At 37.3% G+C, this 19,536-nt stretch overlaps 1 protein-coding gene across 11 annotated transcripts in view; it reads right to left on the bottom strand.

Annotated features, from left to right (window-relative positions):
- The window catches only part of nfixa (nuclear factor I/Xa), a 97,280-nt gene that overhangs the window by 71,783 nt on the left and 5,961 nt on the right, over positions 1 to 19,536 (bottom strand). For 10 of the 11 annotated variants that reach the window (XM_082164226.1, XM_082164221.1, XM_082164223.1 and 7 more), the window contains exon 2: positions 17,918 to 18,001. In XM_082164226.1, coding sequence (XP_082020352.1) covers positions 17,918 to 18,001 — 84 coding nt within the window. Of the gene's footprint in view, positions 1 to 14,920; positions 15,227 to 17,917; positions 18,002 to 19,536 lie in introns of those variants that run through there. The other variant, XM_082164224.1, reaches the window with a different exon arrangement.

Here is a 19,536-nt window from a genome sequence, read left to right as displayed (position 1 = left end):
CAAACAAACAGGTAGTCCCGCCCCCAACTTATGACTCAGCAGTGCCCGCCTACTTTTTCAGCAGAAGAATTTTTCACTATTGTTTAAATAGCGAAAAATATGGAAGCCTATTTCCGACACATAAAAAAGGTAATTGCGACTTTTTATCTCACAACTCAGAATTGTGTGATAAAAAGTCGCAATTGTGTGTTATAAAGTCAGAATTGCATGATATAAACTTTATATAGTTTATATCTCACAATTCTGACTTTATAACACGCAATTGCGAGATAAAAAGTCGCAATTATCTTTTAAAATGTTTTATTCTGTGGCAGAAACAAGCTTCCATTATAACTAAACCAACCAGCTACGAGGTGAACCAAGTCGCTATAAACTTTGATTTGAAGCAGAAAGGAATTTGAAAATCTGACATGAAGACAAAAGATGCCAGATTGTGTATTTAACGTGTTTAATAAGGGAGAGAACTACAACCCCATGAAGCACTGCCAATGACATTAAATAAATTAAAAACAATGCTGAAGTATAAAACCACTCATTTCAAGATGTTGAGTATAGAAGCAATACATTTTAAGTTTTTTTATTTCAAAATATACAAATATTTAAGTAGTTTGAGAGCATATGCAGACAGTTTTAGGCACGATTTGCTTGGCACGGTTCTCTGATTGGTGGATATTTTTGTGCAGAATCATGGGTAATGTGGTTTTCCACCAGCAAATTCTGTTAAAAATTATTTTTAAGTAATTTGCAATAATATGGGCTGACATCTTCAACAAAAGCATAAACCATCGATTGACAACCTCATAGCTCACGGCAGAGCTGTCTCATTACACACTGCACCTTTAAGATGCTATATGCTAGGTTTTTAAGCTGTTGAATTGCACTGCCCACTGCATTTGAAAGAATTGTAGCTCAGCTGTAAATCCTTTGACTTTCATCAACTGCTCTTTTGTTTTATGAGTTTTAATGGGGAATAATAACACTGACAGCAGTCATCTGTTTACAGATGCGCCCTGATTAGCTCACTTACATAAACAGAAATCCCAATTCATCATTTAAATCGGCACAACGTGTAGTAGTTTACCAACAAATCTGGTTTGAGTTGTTTGCAGAGCCTTCTGTGATGATATTGTGCTTTGACTAATCATGAATTCTATACTTCCAAAGGGAAAAAGAGAGAAGAAAATAAACAGCTGTGCATTATTTGGCAAATTATGGAAATCAACTGCAATTGTATTTTGTGTCTGCGGAATTTGGCATGTATTTAAAACACTTTGACAGAAATTGAACTTGGTTGCCAAGCGGCGTCTGCACACATCTCAGTATGTCTGAGAACTTCACAGTGAATGAGATTTATGAATACATGCAGTGAGGAGAAAAAACAGTTCCAAAACTTAGTGATCTGCCTTGTGTCTACATAGGGACTAAACTGAAGTGGAACCTCGTAACTCACTGATTTGGAACGCTCTACATAAGCAGGAACTCTCGAATGTGACACACAAATGATTTCAACAGAGTTTGGCATTAGCATGTCGCTAAGCTAATGGTGCAACTCTCTAATATGCATGAAAATGTACAGAACACACACATATTGTGTAAAATACTAATAAGTCAATACTTTTCTGTATTGAATGAGTGAATTGCAAACATGTTTCTAAATCAACATTCTTCTCAGTACATCCACCATTTTGGACAGATGCACTCTTAAAAATAAGGTTTCTTAAGGGGGGCTTCTTATTTCGGGTTCCCCAAAGAATCTTTCAGTGAATAGTTCTTAAAATAGCCATTATTATTTGAAGAATTGAACGATCTAAGAACCTTTTTCACTATAAAGAACCTTTCGTGCAATGGAAAAAATATGGATGTTAAAGGTTCTTCATGGAACCACAGATGGCAATAAAAAAACTTTTATTTTTAAGAACCTTTATTTTAAACATTTCACCAAAAGAATATACAGTATCTTACCTTTTGGAACAGTTTTAGTGTTGGATGCGCAAATGATGATGCCTTAAAATACTAGCTACATAGACAGCTCATTAGGTTTTAACTAAGTGTGTGAGAGAAACAGTTAAACCATGTAAATGTTCCCAATAAGGAAACAGGCACCACTTCCCCGGCACCCATTTATAACACCCTACAACAAAATTAACATCTGTTTAACACAGGGGGATTATGGGAGACTGTTTTTCTCTACTTTGCTCTTTCTTAACGTTAACCCAGGTCTCGTTCCTGTTTAAGAAACATAGCATGATTAGTGTTATGTGTTAAAACACGCATATGCACATACGTATGTGCCGCGTCCCACTCCAGCTCCCTCAATCCCTGGATCCCTGCCATCCATTCTTCCAAATAACACTCTATGGCTGCAGCGGTTCGTAAGTCAATAAACATCACCTCCTCCATGCCTTTAAAAACCACCATCCCTCCCTGAACTCGTTTAAAAACCACCATCGCTCTCTCCAATCGTTTAAAAACCACCATGCCTCCCTTTTCACCACATACCTCCCTAAATCTACAGTGAGACGGTGATACTGATGCTGATCTGTGACCAGCCTTAAAACCTAAACCCATGATCAAACACATCACCTTACTGATCTAAGATCAGCAGCTATGAAGGCTCTTTCAAGACTATCTTGGCATGACACAAGCACAAGGAATAGCTGCATGCAATGAGAAATTGTGCAAAGTAAAATTAAGTTTTAAAATTTCGGCCAAACTTTCTACACTCTGAAAAATAAAGGTACTTCATTGGCATTGATGGTTCCATGAAGCATCTTTAACATCCATGGAACCATCTTTGACATCCATGGAACCTTTCCATTGCACAAAAGATTATTTTTAGTGGGATAAAAAGTTAACACTAAGCAAAAAACGGTTCTTTTAAGAACTGTTCACTGAAAGATTCGATGGGGAACCAAAAATGAATCTTCCGTGACATCACTGCTTTTGGACTCTGTCTATTCAAAGAATCCTGAAAACCAAAACAGCATATTATAATGATTTCTGAAATATTGTGTGACAATGAAGACCCTTTTTATCATCTGCCATCAAAAATCTAAAAGTTCAGGAAAAAAGTGAGTAAATGTAAAAGCGATGCTAGCCTTGACAAGCAAAAACAACAGTGCAATAATTAGTGAAAAAATTATTTCAGAGAAATGTATAGTTCAGCCATTAAACTCTATTCGCGTTCGGATTGGTACAAACGTAAACGTAACAAACGTATTGTTCCCAGCCAATCGATTTCACGTATCCATTAACATGTCCCTGTATCACTTCGTCACATTAAACGAATACACTATCGCTGCGCGCTATGCAACTTGTTTTCCAAGCCCTCCACCTCCCCAGCACCACCTGCCTAGATCTGTGTGAGTGAGTGAGTGAGTGAGTGAGTGAGTGAGTGAGTGAGTGAGTGAGTGAGTGAGTGAGTGAGTGAGTGAGTGAGTGAGTGAGTGAGTGGGAGAGTGGGAGAGTGGGAGAGTGGGAGAGTGAGTGAGTGAGTGAGTGAGTGAGTGAGTGAGTGAGTGAGTGAGTGAGTGAGTGAGTGAGTGAGAGGGTGAGTGAGTGAGTGAGTGAGTGAGTGAGTGAGTGAGTGAGTGAGTGAGTGAGTGAGTGAGTGAGTGAGTGAGTGAGCGGGAGAGTGAGTGAGTGAGTGAGTGAGTGAGTGAGTGAGTGAGTGAGTGAGTGAGTGAGTGAGTGAGTGAGTGGGAGAGTGGGAGAGTGAGTGAGTGAGTGAGTGAGTGAGTGAGTGAGTGAGTGAGTGAGTGAGTGAGTGAGTGAGTGAGTGAGTGAGTGAGTGAGTGAGTGAGTGAGTGAGTGAGTGGGAGAGTGAGTGAGTGAGTGAGTGAGTGAGTGAGTGGGAGAGTGAGTGAGTGAGTGAGTGAGTGAGTGAGTGAGTGAGTGAGTGAGTGAGTGAGTGAGTGAGTGAGTGAGTGAGTGAGTGAGTGAGTGAGTGAGTGAGTGAGTGAGTGAGTGAGCGAGTGAGTGAGTGAGTGAGTGAGTGAGTGAGTGAGTGAGTGAGTGAGTGAGTGAGCGGGAGAGTGAGTGAATGAGGTAGAGTGAGTGAGAGTGAGTGAGAGGGAGAGTGAGTGAGTGAGTGAGTGAGTGAGTGAGTGAGTGAGTGAGTGAGTGAGTGAGTGAGTGAGTGAGTGAGTGAGTGAGTGAGGTTTAGCTATACTTGAGTGAGTCAGGTTTAGCTATACTTGTGAGGGACAAATGTCCTCACTTGTATAATAAAACATTATGACAGCCGACTAGGGAGGACATTTCACTAGTTAGACGGCTTAAAAATCGGCCAAAATGTGTTTTTATTTAATTCTAGTGTTTTGCACATGTTTCTGTGATGGGTAGGTTTGCCATAGAAAATATCATTAACCTGATATAAAATCAATGGAAGTCACAATGTCCTCACTAATCAGTGAAACAAACGTGTGTGTGTGTGTGTGTGTGTGTGTGTGTGTGTGTGTGTGTGTGTGTAGTAGGGGTAATGTCTTTCATTTGAGGTTAGGAGAGATTGAAGTTGCGCATGTTCTTGCATTCCACAAACATGATGCTTAGATTAAGGGGGAGGGTGTGTGTGGATATTACACATCTGCGATGGTTTACTGTAATGTGTGTTGACTTTAAAAGCTAATCTCAGATTGACCACATCTGGCCATAATTATCTGCCATTACGGGCAATTTCGATGATAACCATCATAAATAATAGTCCGTTCAGATTAGATGCACAATCAATTAATCGCTAATAGACCTGAGCCAGATTAAGCAGGATTACAGAATGCACCTCGGTCAGACAACACATGCTTGCAGCGCCACATTTCTCACACATCGCTCGCTCTAAAATTGTGTTGATAAGATGACAGTAAAATATCCATCATACACGCAGCCACTGTATGAAGTTCTGAATGTTAATCACGACTGCGTCCATGCATGAAAGCCTGTGTTGATAGAGGCTCTGTTACAAAACCAATGTAGACAGGAATTTAGATCAAAATTGATCAAAAGTGACAGTAAAGACATTTATAATGTTATAAAATATTTATGTTTCAAGTTATTTTGAACTTTCTGTTCATCTAAGAATCCTGATGAAAAAGCATCACGTTTTACACAGAAATATAAAGCAGCACAACTGTTTTCATCATTGATAATAATGAGAAATGTTTCTTGAGCATCAAATCATCACATTAGAATGATTTCTGAAGGATCATGTGACACTGAAGACTGGAGTAATGATGTTGAAAATTCAGCTTTTATCACAGGAATAAACTACATTTGACAATATACGCTGGAAACACAAATTTGCAGAAAGAGTGCTTTTTATGAAGCGTTGAGTTGATGCCTATGTCGAGTATCCCAAATCACTCACTTATGAGATTCCATTTCAGTTAGCGTGCTGCCTTAGAAGCTGCCTATGGTAGCAGACAGAAAGGGAGTTCACTAGATCTGTAGAAATAAAACAAGCGTGCAAATAGTGGAAAATAATATTTTTTGTTTGTCAATGCATTGACAGATTGTAATCAATTCATAAATCCAGCTATAACGCTTTTAGACCTTATATACCTTCACAAATGGCGAGAGCCCCAGAGCTTGTGTGTACATTCAACAGTCACTACAGTGGAATGTTTGCATAAACGACAGAAAAGACTAATTGCTCTATTTTTCCCAAGATCACAGCACTCATGGGTATCGCAGTTCAGCGTTCATAGCAAAGTAATGCAAAATTCTGCATGACTTTGGGAAGATCTGTGCATAGAGTGTTATGCTGCATAGTTCCTAACAAAACAAGGACAAAAATCACCTGCTGTCAAGCAAACCTATAAACCTATAAACCTACAAGGATAAAATGTTGTAATGTTAAGGTTTGTTGTCAGTTTTTCCCCAGCCAGAACCAGTTCGCCACGGCTCCACATGATCCATTCCAAAGGCCAAACAACAATATGAGGAGCAACCGACAGCCACGGCAACCAGCAAAGAATTTGCGTCCATGCAAGTTTTTTTTAGGTGTATGCCATGTTGAAAACAAAACAGCTAAACCTACTTTATTAACATCTGCATATCCGATACAATTCACAGTACAGACCTCTACTGAAAATATAACTAGATTGGCAGAGCTGCGGTCATAGATACCAACTGACTGTTTGAGACGGGTGTATTCAGGAGGCGCGCGCACACACACACACACACACACACACAGACACAGACTGTAGGACAGAAATAATCGACCTTGAGTGTCTTAGGCCCATCGGTACAGCAGGCCTCTTCAGCTACTGTGCTACTATAAACACTTGTTCTAAACCCTCCATTTATCAGCTACATAGAGAGCCACGGGCTCGTCAAACACACTCACACACGCCGTCATCTGAAAGCCCCTTACAAAACCCTTTTGTAGCTCTTGGACTTTTCTTTCTCATTTCATGGTTAGTTGCCATCCTAAAGCCTCACACTGTGATACAAATATTACTGAGGAGCAGCCTGCTACCTCAGAAGAATAGAATAGAATAGAATAGAATAGAATAGAATAGAATAGAATAGAATAGAATAGAATAGAAAACAATGAATTAAATCAAACAAAAACAACAAATAAAAAATAAAAGCGATAAAGTAAAACAATTAAATTAAAAATAATTAAATAAACAGGAATAAAAAGGAATGGGAAATATAATGTAATAAAATAGTATAGTATAGTATAGTATACTAATAATAAAAAAGGAACAAAAGTAATAAAAAGTAATAAAAAAAAACTGGAATAAAAATAAAATTATTAAATTAGAAGGGATACTTTTTTAAATAAGTAAATAAATAAATAAATAAAATAAAACACAAATTAAAAAATTATAAAAATAGAAAATAAAAAACAAACGAAATAACAAAACAAAATGAATGAATAAATAAATAAATAAACAAATTAAATTAACAAAACAAAACAAAACAAAAACAAAATAATACAACAAAAAAAATAAAATAAAATAAAATAAAATAAAATAAAATAAAATAAAATAAAATAAAATAAAATAAAATAAAATAAAATAAAATAAAATTAAATTAAATTAAATTAAATTAAATTAAATTAAATTAAATTAAATTAAATTAAATTAAATTAAATTAAATCTTGGTCCATATCTGACCCTGGTCTGAAGACAATCTAAAAAAGTCAATGGAAGATTTTCAAAACAAAACAAAAACAAAGCAAAGCAAAGCAAATGAAAGCAAAACAGTTAGTGTCTTTATTCATTCTATGTGCGAGAGCCAATCAAACTATTTTTTATAGCCTGTTCTCAAGGCATGCATGTTCACTCACCTTGAGGTCTTTCACCATAAAGTTAAATAATGAACAGTAAAGAAAAAAGGTCGATCTAGCATAAAAGCAGGAAAACCATATGCTTGTGCTGGCCTCAATATGACCATGACCTTTCAATGGAACTTGGTTATTTCTGGCCAATGAAAGACACACAACTTTAGTGAATTACAGCAGCACTGAGCCAGAACGTTGGTACTCTTTAAATGAGCAACAAGAGAGAAGACATATTCAAGAGTGCGGTCACCGCTGTGAAAGACGCCATTGTTACACACTTGTGCTGCTAAGTGAAGTGATTATGAGGAAAATAATGAGCAAAGTGTGTTTGGTGTTGCGTGTGCATATACTGTATGTGCGCGCTGGTCTCCACGACAACTACAGCTGACGGTTAATAAGAGACGGATGATGGAGATGTAGGAACAAAGATTAAAAAGCAAAGCACAGACAGAGACTCTGAGAGAAAGCAGATGAGCAACTATCATCCTGGTATCCATGCAAGAGTAGATCTAATCTCTCCAGTATGCTCTGCATAAACTCCGCACAGAATTAAGTTTCCAAAAGTGTTTTTTTTTTTTTTTTTTTTTTTTACTAAAGGACAACTTTTGGTTCCTCAAAGAACCTTTCATGCAACAGTTCTTAAAAGAACCATTTTTGATTTTCAATTGAAGAACTTTTGCAATTGAAAGGTTCCATGAATGTTAAAGGTTCTTCATGGAACCATTAATGCCAATAAAGAACCTTCATTTTTAAGTGTAATGTCTTTTTTCTACTTCAACAGTTTGACATGTTTGTTCTTTTTAGAACCTGAGGTTTCATATAGCACTTGAGCTGCGTCTTTATCTGCCAGCTAAAACACAGGACATGTATTTTCTTCTAATGCGTTTTGGTAAGATTGTGTCTGCCAGGAACATAAACATAATGTAACTTTGCATATTGTTACCACACCAAACAGTTATGCCAGCAGAACTGTAGCGCGGTCATGCTGGGCTGCGGCGGAGGATTTTTTAAATGATTCCTGAATTAAAAAACTGAAGATATTAACAATTTTCACTATATTCTGATTGGAACTAGACCTGAACAGAGGCAAAGACCTCGCGGTAACTCTTAATGCTGTTGATGTTCATGCAGATGCTCTTTGTAAGCTCGGTCTCTTGATGTGGCGGTACGTCTGCCGATTTGCTATGGCTTGATCAGTACTGATCATTTATTTGCTTCAGCGTAATCAAAAACACGTTCGGGTGAACATTTGGAAAGCCAGACAGCACCCTTGGGGCGCACAAGTGTTTACAGTCATGCATTTTATTGAGTATGACATTTTATAGCTAGAGTATATGTTTTTTCCATAAAGAAATGACCTATGATGGAGATCGAATGGTGTTCCCCAAGGCTGCTGCCTCCGTCCCAACCTGTTCTCTCCAGCTTTCTGAAAGTGTTTTCTGCATTTCCCATACACTTTCTCCCAGTTACAGCCTCCCGTTTCATTGATTTCCCCGCCAGGCTGAGCAAGGAAACTGGAGGAAAGAGCAGTTGATGTTCTTGTTTGACGCAAAGTCCTCCTCCCTCAGAGCCATGTCCCAAAAAGACCCTTACTGAAAGGGGAAAGTCAATAAAGGTAGACAGGGCAAGAAAACAGCATTTGTCATTATCGTTAAACTGCCCTGTTACGTTTAGAAAATCTGTAATATCTATCAAGGGTGAGTAGTGAGGCCTGGCAAAAGCAGCACTTCAAAGTCCAGGTGAAACAAACAATCTGACAGCACATGTAAGATTAATTGTCTGTTTGGTTAAAATCACTCAAGCAGTGGGTACCAATCACCTATCTGAACCCAGTAAATAAGAATAAACGACTGATAAAACAAAGAAAGAAAGATAAATTAAAAATGTAGCTTAGTTAACAGTCAATAAACAAGTGGAATAGAAAATGACTCGATAAATGTGAAACAGAAATTGCTCGATTTAACCCAACATTACAGAGCAGTGTTAGAATGAGTCACTGTTAAAATATATTGTGCGTGTCGAATTGAGCAAGGACCATTCAAAATGCAAATTATGCAGTCAACAATATACATATCCACTTGGGATGGGTGGTATGACGATATATATCGTTGCCACGGTATATGATATCATTAGAGGTTTTATTATATTGTGTATATCGCGGTGTGTAAATATAGGCTACACTTCGGAATGATGAAAAGCATGAATGAAAAGATAGAGCGGATGTGCTTGATGATAAAAAGAGTTATAAGTGCAATCTATCTTGAAAATGAGCTTGTGCTGACTGGCACACTGCCAAAGTTCGCTAATTTGGGACATGCTCGACGATAAAAAGTGTTAATAAGCACAAAGCATAAGCAGTGAAAAAGAGCTCAATGCGGTGTGGTCACGTCTCTCAGCATGCGATCGTGAATTCAGTTCTCTTTCACGTCTTATTGCGCTTGAATGGTCGAATACACACGTAGTTATGTCAAAATGCCCATCGTGTGAAGTATTCATGTAAACACAGCTGGTTATGTCTCAGGTGAAAGTAAACAGTTGGGTGTAAACCGGATGTGTATCAGTGTAATGGATCTGTGCGTTTGGTCTTAAAGTGACAGCAGCCTAATATTCCTGCTTAAAGGGTAACTAAACCCCTGGTCAGAGCCTGACTCCACCCACTGGCAATATTTGAAAAATGCTGGAAAAGTAGGCAGAGCCCAGTGGAGAGGGGGCGTGCATCTGTGACGTATCTCTCTGCAGGCAAGGGCGTGGTTAGCTGGTACCCTCTGATGTCAGAGGGTACCAAAACTTCCAATAGGAAAATTCAACTGCAGTAGCCACTGTTCAACCTGAAGAGGGCAGCACTCAGACGTTTTTACACCATATTTTGTAAAATTAAAACACTTTAAACACAAATGTCAAAAAAACTACTTGAATCAATGAACAGCACTAATAAAGCCCCAGTCTTACAGATCATTAACTAAAAAAAGTTGGTTTAGGGTTTAGTTACCCTTTAATGTGAATCAAACAAAAGAGAAAATCACTTACTGCTCTTGACTGAATCACTTTTTTAGCTTTAATAAGAATACATTTATATTTAATTCATACAGCGCAGACTACGTAATATTTTATATTTACATTTGATTATAAAATGTATCTACTAATTCTCACTACATGTTCAATAAACCTAGTGTCCCTGAAAAACGTAATTTGTTCAATTCATATTTTTATATATATATTCATATTGTATTTGTCCTATTGTTTGTAATTTGCTTCTTTTTTTCTTCTTTTTAATAACAGAAATGAGATTAAATAACACAATTATAGTTATCATGAAATAAAATGTTTCATTTCATGAAATAAGAATTTGGTCATATTGTCCACCCCTAATATCCCCAATATGAATAATATAATATCTAGATATCCATCCAAAAAAAAAAAAAAAAAAACATGGCAGAGAACTGAAGTGGGAAAGACAATGAAGCAATGTGTTTGTGATGCAGTGACTTGCAGAATGACTGATTTTTATTTTTTTTCTAAATGTATTAAAAAGCATCATGTGACTGACCAGTATTTTAGATTACATAAACACTCATTTTTGAAAATTATGTATACAAGTATAAGCCTCATTCTCATCTGCTCTGTGAACAAATGTTTCCATTATTCGACAATGCATTTATGCCCAATCCTCGCACTATTACATTGTAAACTGTGGTTTACTAAGCTGATAATGTCACAGGATCCACATAAAATATCAATATCTGTCTCTCCTGTTACATATATCAAAAATAAATATACATAAATATCACTATATATGCTTAGCCTATTGAGATGTACTTGCTAAACTTTAAGAAATGCCATGACTCAGGGCTAAACCCCCAATGTCCTCAAATCCGAGATACTCCCCTGCTGGGACAAATTTAAGAAAATTCAAAAATACATTAAAACTTAATGCTAACCACTTGTCCTGAGATATGTGCAAAGCCCCGACTGAGGCCCTTAGACTCCCCAAACGACATTTTGCACATTTGGCAACCCATGCTTAACTTCCATTACGTAGTAAGCTTGAGATTCCCCACCTGTTCCGTCCATTCCAGAAAACCTTTTATCATCGTTAATAATTCATTAGTTATTGTCCACATTTGTTGACGCGCCGTATGCGTCCTCGTTTGTTTTAATAATTAACCGTAATTCAATAAGAAAGACGACAAAACAAACGTCCGGATAGAGTGAGTGTGGGATGGGGATCGAGAGCATCCACGCTGATGGGATTACCATGCAGAGACACATCGCACCCTCCCTCTTTTCTCCATCTTCCATGAAGGCACAGAAACGTCCCATAAACCACCAAACCTCACCCAAGTTTTGACTCCACGTAAACGTGGCCTGCCGCAAGATTTATCCAGCCTACAATCTGAATCGCATCAAAAGCCACAAGAGACAAAGGAGGGATTCCTTTTAACACACGCACTACGTGGCGCGATTGAAGGTTTGAAGAATCCTTTATCGCCGCGATCAAAATCCCAGTCGATAATGCCAACACGGGCTGAAAGATCTCAGACAAGGACGAGGAAATCATAGTGTGATAAAGCTGTGGCCTTTATTGCTCGCATGCACTGCTTAAAACACCTTGTTACACTTAAGAAAAAGAAAACACGTTACATAAACACTAATAATTAGGCTACACATAATGACAAATTAATCTATTATCAACTCCTGTGAGAAATTGCTTTCCCAAACGGATTCACTATGGCCTATGGGGGAAAAATACATGAAATATGCAACAAAAAAATAAATCTGAGGCTTAAAGACAAAAATAAATTATTGTAATTTGGCATATTTTTATTATTTATCATTATTTCCTTTTTTTTTTTTTATCAGTACATACAATTTTGCTGACTGCCACATAAAAGTCAGTGCCTTTGTAAAATAGCAACATGTTTGGCCACAAACACATAAAACAGAGAGGACATTTTGAAAAATCACATCATTTGACCTTGAATGGGCAACAGTTCATGGCAAGCAGAATAACCTTTAAATATTTGCATTTATAAAACATTTTATATTTATAGTCGCTGTATAAAATATTTTACCTTGATGCATTTTTTTTAATGTTATAGGCCTATAACATGACTAAATAAAAAAAGTAGGCTACGTTTTAAGAACTTGCCACGTGTTTTAAACTAGATTAATAAAAGATTAATCCTTTTTATCTCGGACATTATTTGCCACTGACCCTACTGTTTACTTTTCACTCTAAACTGGATCTCTATCGCCCTTTTCGCCGACGGCATACTGCAAAGCAAATATTGAAATTTTCAAACCTATTGGAATGACGGTTGCGGGAGTGCTAGCTAAGTAAAATAATAATAATAAACAATAAACGTGTTGTTCTTGACACACCATAAGACCATGAAAAAGAGAAAAATCGGAAGCTTATGATACTAATTAGACTCGAATGCGCGCGACTGAACGCGTGAGCTGATAGGCCGCGAGAAGCAGAAGCACGTGCTTCGTGTTAAGGCTATATATGGCACAGGACTGCAAACAAATTTCCATTTTATTTAGTATTACTAAATAAAAATTCACACACTTCTTTGGAAGAACACAAATGCTTCTTCAAAAATATTAGACATAGCCTACTGATTGCAGACAGTTTACAAATAGCATGCCGTTCAGGCCTTCTTCACATTGGGGGGGGGAAAGGGCAGCCTAGTTGGACATTTGCTTTAAAAATTGAATAAGCAAGGAAACAATTAATAGCCAGAAAAACAAGAGCAGTCAATTATGCAAAATATGAGAAAAGGAGATTTATTTTAGACACGTTTTGGATTCACCGAGTTTGGCGTGACACAGTCTGGGGGAGCAGAGAAAGGTCTATTTCCAGCCAAGAAATTGAAGCCAGTAGCAAAATCCTCTAAAAATTAAGAAATAGCCTTGAATAAAGAAATGATAAGAACGAGAGAGAACAAGTTTAGGTACGCCTATTAGCTATAGGCCTAGAGAATTCAATTATTTAGGCCTATGTCTCACCCCAAAGGAAAGTTATTTTAGAGACCTGTCGAATGTCTGCTATACAGGAATATTTAAGAGCCAGAAAGAGTGAGTGCCACAAACCCGGGCCAAACTGCGCGCGCGAGGGAGAAGCACGAGATTCCAGCCGCCGCAGATCGCGTGAAGCACAAACAAGCCCCTGCGCGCATATATGGCACAACACTGCAAATACATTTTCAATTTACTTTTGAATTATTTATTAAAATACACACACCTCTGAAGAACACAAATGCTTCTTGAAAAAATAAATAATAATAACAGGCCTATGCTGTGCCAAAAGGCTTCAAGTGTATGCCGTCAGGGATACATATAAACATATTTGCATATTAAACTTAATATATGCATAATATTTGCATATTAAACACTCCTTAATATTTGTAAGCATTATATATATATATATATTTTTTATTTTTTTTGTGGCCAAAAGATAAATATGCTAAGGCCAGCTTTAGACAAAGAACAAAACAAAGCAAAGTTTTTGTTGACCTATAAGACAGTTTAATCCAATATTTTGTAACTGCAAAAGTTTGAAACTTTGCCAATTATTGGGTAATACTATATAGACGGTAGAGAAAGAGAAGCTTTTTTTTCTTTTCTTTTTTTTAGGTGGTGAATAATAGCCTAAATTAAGTCAGCCGTCAGGTTGGCATGAATTGCTCGGATTGAATCTTACCTAGTCTACTGTCATGGAACTTTTTAAGGGAATAATTAATTGCATAATCATACGTTTATGACTATGTTAATGTTTTGTTGTGTTTTTTACAAACAAAAATATTTTACTGTATAAAAATAGACTAGGCCAGTGTGATATGCTCACTTCATAAACTAATCAAGCATTCTTTTCATAAATTATGAATCAATATGTTGAACTACAAAACATTTCAATAGCATTTCATAAGTTATATTAAATAGATGTAGGCTATGCATATAATAGCCTCTTGCATATAAAGTCAACAAAACATTTATTGCATATATAGGCAAAAGTCAGAAGTAAACGCGTTTTAACACTTTATTTCTCTTCCGTCTAAATACAAATAGTTAAACAATTACAGGGGAATCAAACGCGACCCTGAAAAGCATATTTTACAGATTTTGGAAGTATTTCTCACTCCGGACAGGTAGATCAATGTCACGTCGTGTCTCTGAACTCGGGCGCGGAGAAATTCATGCACGGGAGCTGTAGTCCTGAAACTCCAGAAACACCACTGCTTGGGAAAACATCTTAAAGAAATATTACCATAACGTTTTATAGTTTGGCATCTAAAATTCGAACTGTTTACAATACCAGTCGGGCTTCCTCTCGGGTCAAACCAATCTCCTTTTATATAAAATAGATTTGGGAGAAGCGCCATTTTCTCTTCGATCCCATGTGCAATGAAACGCACGAGAAGAGTTCCGATTCCGAAACAACACCGCGCGCGAGCTGCGAGCTGGGAGCTGGAAATAAACGCGCGCGTGAAAATAATGTTTTAAAAAGCGCAATGCATAACTTGTAATGCATTTGTTGAGCAGCAACAGACAAGACAAGACACGGCAACGGTCCTAACAGTGCAGAATCCGAACACACAGACACGAGCGATTAATACAATGAATGCATTTTACCTGTGTCAAGCAGTACGGAGAGTACATAGTTATCTCAGAGGCGGGAAATGAATCGCGTTTTGAAGTTGAGTGGAAGTTCGCCGCGTTGCTGCATTGCAATAGCTCGCCGTCCCCCTTCGCCTACTCCATGCTGCTCGCGCCGCTAACCCCGCCTCGAAGCAGAAAGTGAAAGCTCAAACTTTAGGAAGAAAAAAACTTCTCTCCTTCTTGCTCTCCCCCTTCGCTCTCTGATTCTCTACAACCTTGCAGAAGACAGCCTGCTATTCATTAGCGATTGGAAAGATGAAATAGCCTACACAAGTTTGGTAAATAGCCTACATACACGAATTGTCATAACAGCAGGTCAACACTATCATTTACTATTGGTAGCTACACATTATAATCTATTATAGATCAATGTTTCCAGGTCAGTTTTGAGTGGTAATTCCCACTTATTTCATCTCCGAAATCCTTGTCAATGATCAATTACTAAAAAAATATCTTTTTTTCTTATAGTGAATTTTCAGTAAATATGGGGAGCAATATTGTTTGAGCCTATATATCGGTCACCCTGCTCTCTAAAATATTGGTCATTGAAAAGGTGTCAATGACTCTAATATTAAACATAACATAAACCAAGAAAATAGGATAGAATATTAGAAAATGCAAAGCTTGATCAATGACAGCAGGACTGACTGGCTGGCTGCAATATTTGTCAATGGTCTTTTAAACATTTGCTTTTAAACATTCCCCCATGCAATACTCCTGGCAATCTTTAATCAGGTAATGGAAGGTAAGTAACCCCTCTTTCCCCCACTCTCTTCCTCTATGACTCATCTATAGGCCCCAGTCCTGCATCACAGTATTGCAGGGTGGTCTCCTAAATCCACATCTGTTTTGTGGCAAACCACAGCGCCCAGGCTGCCTAGCAGCACGCTCAACTATGCTTATCTTGCACCTTCTCCAGCCGTGAAACTCTGCTGTGCCTCTGCTGTCAAACTTTTAAGAGGCAGATTAGCTTGCTCTTTTATTAGGACTGCTTTCTCATAGACTGCTTAAGCCAACACCACAAAGGAGTTTTACCAATTACTGCACAATATAATCCAGGACTACAAGCTTAATCCAGCATAAAGCTTAATCAACATGTGGGAAAACAGACGATGGGGTTTAAGGTAACCAATGGTTTTAGAAATTACCACTACAGGTTCAGAAAACGGATTTGACCGATCTGTTGATTTCTTTTTAAACAAAGAAGAGAAATATTTTAAATCTTTTAATCCCTAATCCATTCAGAATTTTAATAGATTTAGGGGCCGTTTACACTACACCGTTATCAACTGAAAACTTTTAATGTTTTTTTTGTCGTTTATTTACACGTCAACTGCGTTTTGGGGGCCTGAAAACGCAAAATTTGGAAACTGGTTTCAAAGTGCAAGTTTTTCAAAACGATACCGTTATAATTTTTGTGTAAACTACAAAAACACAAATATGTGAAAATGGTGACATTATGCGCATGTGTATTAAGTGTTTAGTCTATAGATGTATAGTGTTTCTTTACAAAGTGACATCACCATCTACTGGCCTGGCATGAATACTACAGCCTATTTAATCCGTTTTCGCGGATCCGTGTGAATGGGTATTGTTTTCACAAGGTTGTACACACTTTTTTCCCGTTTTTAGTACTTTGTTGTTGTGTAAACATGCCCTTAATTTGATAATGTCAGACCTGCTTGAGATGCAATGAGCACATAAACAGTTTTGTTTTTATAGATGGTGTTCATTCACCTTGGCCTAATGGCAAAAAAACGCTATAAATAAGGTTATAGGTCTAAATACAGTTAGAGGCAACCCACAAACCTATATGATTTTCCGAGATCCTACACAGTATGTTTTTAATAGGATAAAATCCATCTGCAAAACAGCCAATATAACAACAAGAAAAAACTGACATTAAGAGTTAAGAGCGAGGTCAGAGAAAGGGCACATAGGTTGGCATTACAACATCGAAAGGCACAAATCCCAAACCACAGTCTTCATGCTTCACACAGATCTTGCAGCCATTACTCTATGAAATAGCATGAAAACAATTCTGCTTTCAGCGCACGCATACTTTCACACACAAGCAAATACATACATGCACACACACGCACACACCCAGTTCTTTGTTAAGCAGATCCACGGTCGGGTTGCGGTTGCAGCAGCTAAAACTTCCATTAAAACTCACATAAGAGAACCATATGCAAGCGATATAGTCGGTGTGTGTGGTTTTAGACCAACACAAACACACACACTTTGCTTTTTACCCTTCCCTCATGGCTGGCAATTAAATAATCCTGATGGTATTTTATGTAGATAATTCCTGCAGCTGCTTCTCCACATAAACTCGGCATTCCTCTCAACGCCAACCACCATCTTACCATATAAACGCAGCACACGAGATCATAAACGGCCGATGAGATTTATGATGCATATGTACACACTGTTCTCTTGAAATATGCTTCACAGGCTATGAAACAGAAAAAAATTGTATGCATTACACTCTTAAAAATAAATGTTCCAAAAGGAAACTGAGGATAGATTAAATAGAAGAACCATTTTGGGTTCCCAAAGAACCTTACAGTTCCCCAAAGAACCTAAATAGTGCTTAATAGAAGAAGAAGTGTGAAAAACATTTTAATAATCCAAATAACACTTTTTCCACTATAAAGAACTTTTTGTGGAATGGAAAGATTCCATGCATGTCAAAGGTTCTTAATGGAACCATCAATGCCAGTAAAGAACCTTTATTTTTAGGAGCGTATAGATAATATCTCTGCTCTATCAAAGTTTGCTTTACTGATTCCAACTCATCTTATCACAATCTGAAGTCCAACTCAGTCTGGCCTGAAAGCAGATTAATTACATCAGCCATGAGAAAGAAATCAAAGTTCAATTCATTCGGTTACAGTCGTTTTATAGAAGAAAAAAAAAGAAAAAGAACAACAATAACACGGACAGAAAGAGGAAAATTGCTTGTACCCTGTAGGATTCAGGCACTAGGAAACACTCTGAGATGCCCGGGGCTCGATGGGGACCTTCATGCACCAGATACGATTCTGTGGCCTGTAATACAACACAAAACATACAGAGCAAATTTAGTCTTACTTCTTACAGATAAATCTGACAAAGAGCTGCATCGCAAAGCCTGAAACATGAAACTTTACTGGAATATACCTCCATCAATCACATGGTCTATAACTCTTATTGCTTCTCCATGTTCCATTTGTGTTCAATTCTTGAATAAACCAGTTTCTCATGTTTGTACGTCAAACAGAAAGCAGCACAATTAACATAGGTGGAGCCTTCGTGAGGCTTAGCCTTCCTGATCACAGGAATGATGTGCATATTTTCTGATTATAGATATAGGGAACTCCGATTGATCCATCTGACTCTATCAGCAGCTAGGCAACTTCATCCTTTGGTAGTGGAAAAAAAGAATATGAAATTGGAGAAAAAGAATAAGTCAATGCTTCTGTGTTCTGTTGCAAAATGTTTGTGTTCCCCAGAGATACTTTTTTTTTTCATCACCATGTCCCTTTAGGGGCTCCGTACTTTTCTATATGTACACTGAAAAACAATGGTGTAAGATTTACTCGCACAGAAATGGATGATAAAAAGAAACGGGAAGTAACACAATGAACTAAAACTGAAAGACAGTATTTTATTGTAAAACGTTCTCTATAATGATCTTTGTTTTATTTGCGACTGAAAAATTATTTTTACAGTGATATGGAGAAAACATCATCTGAAATCACTAAACATAAATAAGAGCATAAACATTTAGTAATAAATGGTAGCATTGTATCACAAAGTATGTAAAACATTTTAAAATACAGTAATATCCATATTAATATGCAATCCTCTGCACTAAGTTGATTTCTGAAGGCACTCGCTAGCCTAATGGATTTCGGCCCAACTTCCAAAAGCTTGTCAAGTTGGCGCTGACATTGTTGATGGTGACTGCATATGATTATTATTATGGCATATGATGTATTTCATACAATGCAAAGTATTTTGATGCATTACGACAGTGGTTATTATTTCAATATTTTAAAAAAATGAATACATATGTGCTTGCTCTTTAGTCACTTATATAATTATAAATAGGAGTATGATCATCTGTGTAAATGATGGCAAATAAAATGTCTGGAGCATTTTGTGAATGAACTTTTGAATTGAAAGCATGGATATATATGGATGGAAATCTTTTTAAAAAGCAGTCTCTAAGGTATAAAGTGGTGCAGACCTCACCTCCATGAAAAAGAAAGGGTAAAGTACCATTTGAAAGACTAAAACAGCAGGTTTGAGCCAACCAGGACCTCATTCAACAACTATCCACCATCTACACACACACTAATAATGTTCAAATATGAACAATAAACTTTAACCACAAATGCACGTTTGTGTGCATAAATACATATCAACATCTATTCCAGCACATACGCACACACGGTTTGCTCATAATAAGTCCCAGGCATTGGCACTAGACTCGGGCAGTGGTGAATAACAAAGCCTATTCATATCCACCCAATGAAACGTTAGCTTTCCCAAATTTCCCTCACTTTTATAGGGTCTTAGCTACAGCGCGCTAAAATCTC

This window comes from Leuciscus leuciscus (assembly GCF_965113295.1).
Source record: "Leuciscus leuciscus genome assembly, chromosome: 3".
Classification (NCBI taxonomy): Eukaryota; Metazoa; Chordata; class Actinopteri; order Cypriniformes; family Leuciscidae; genus Leuciscus; species Leuciscus leuciscus.
This window is presented reverse-complemented; position numbering and strand designations above follow the sequence as displayed.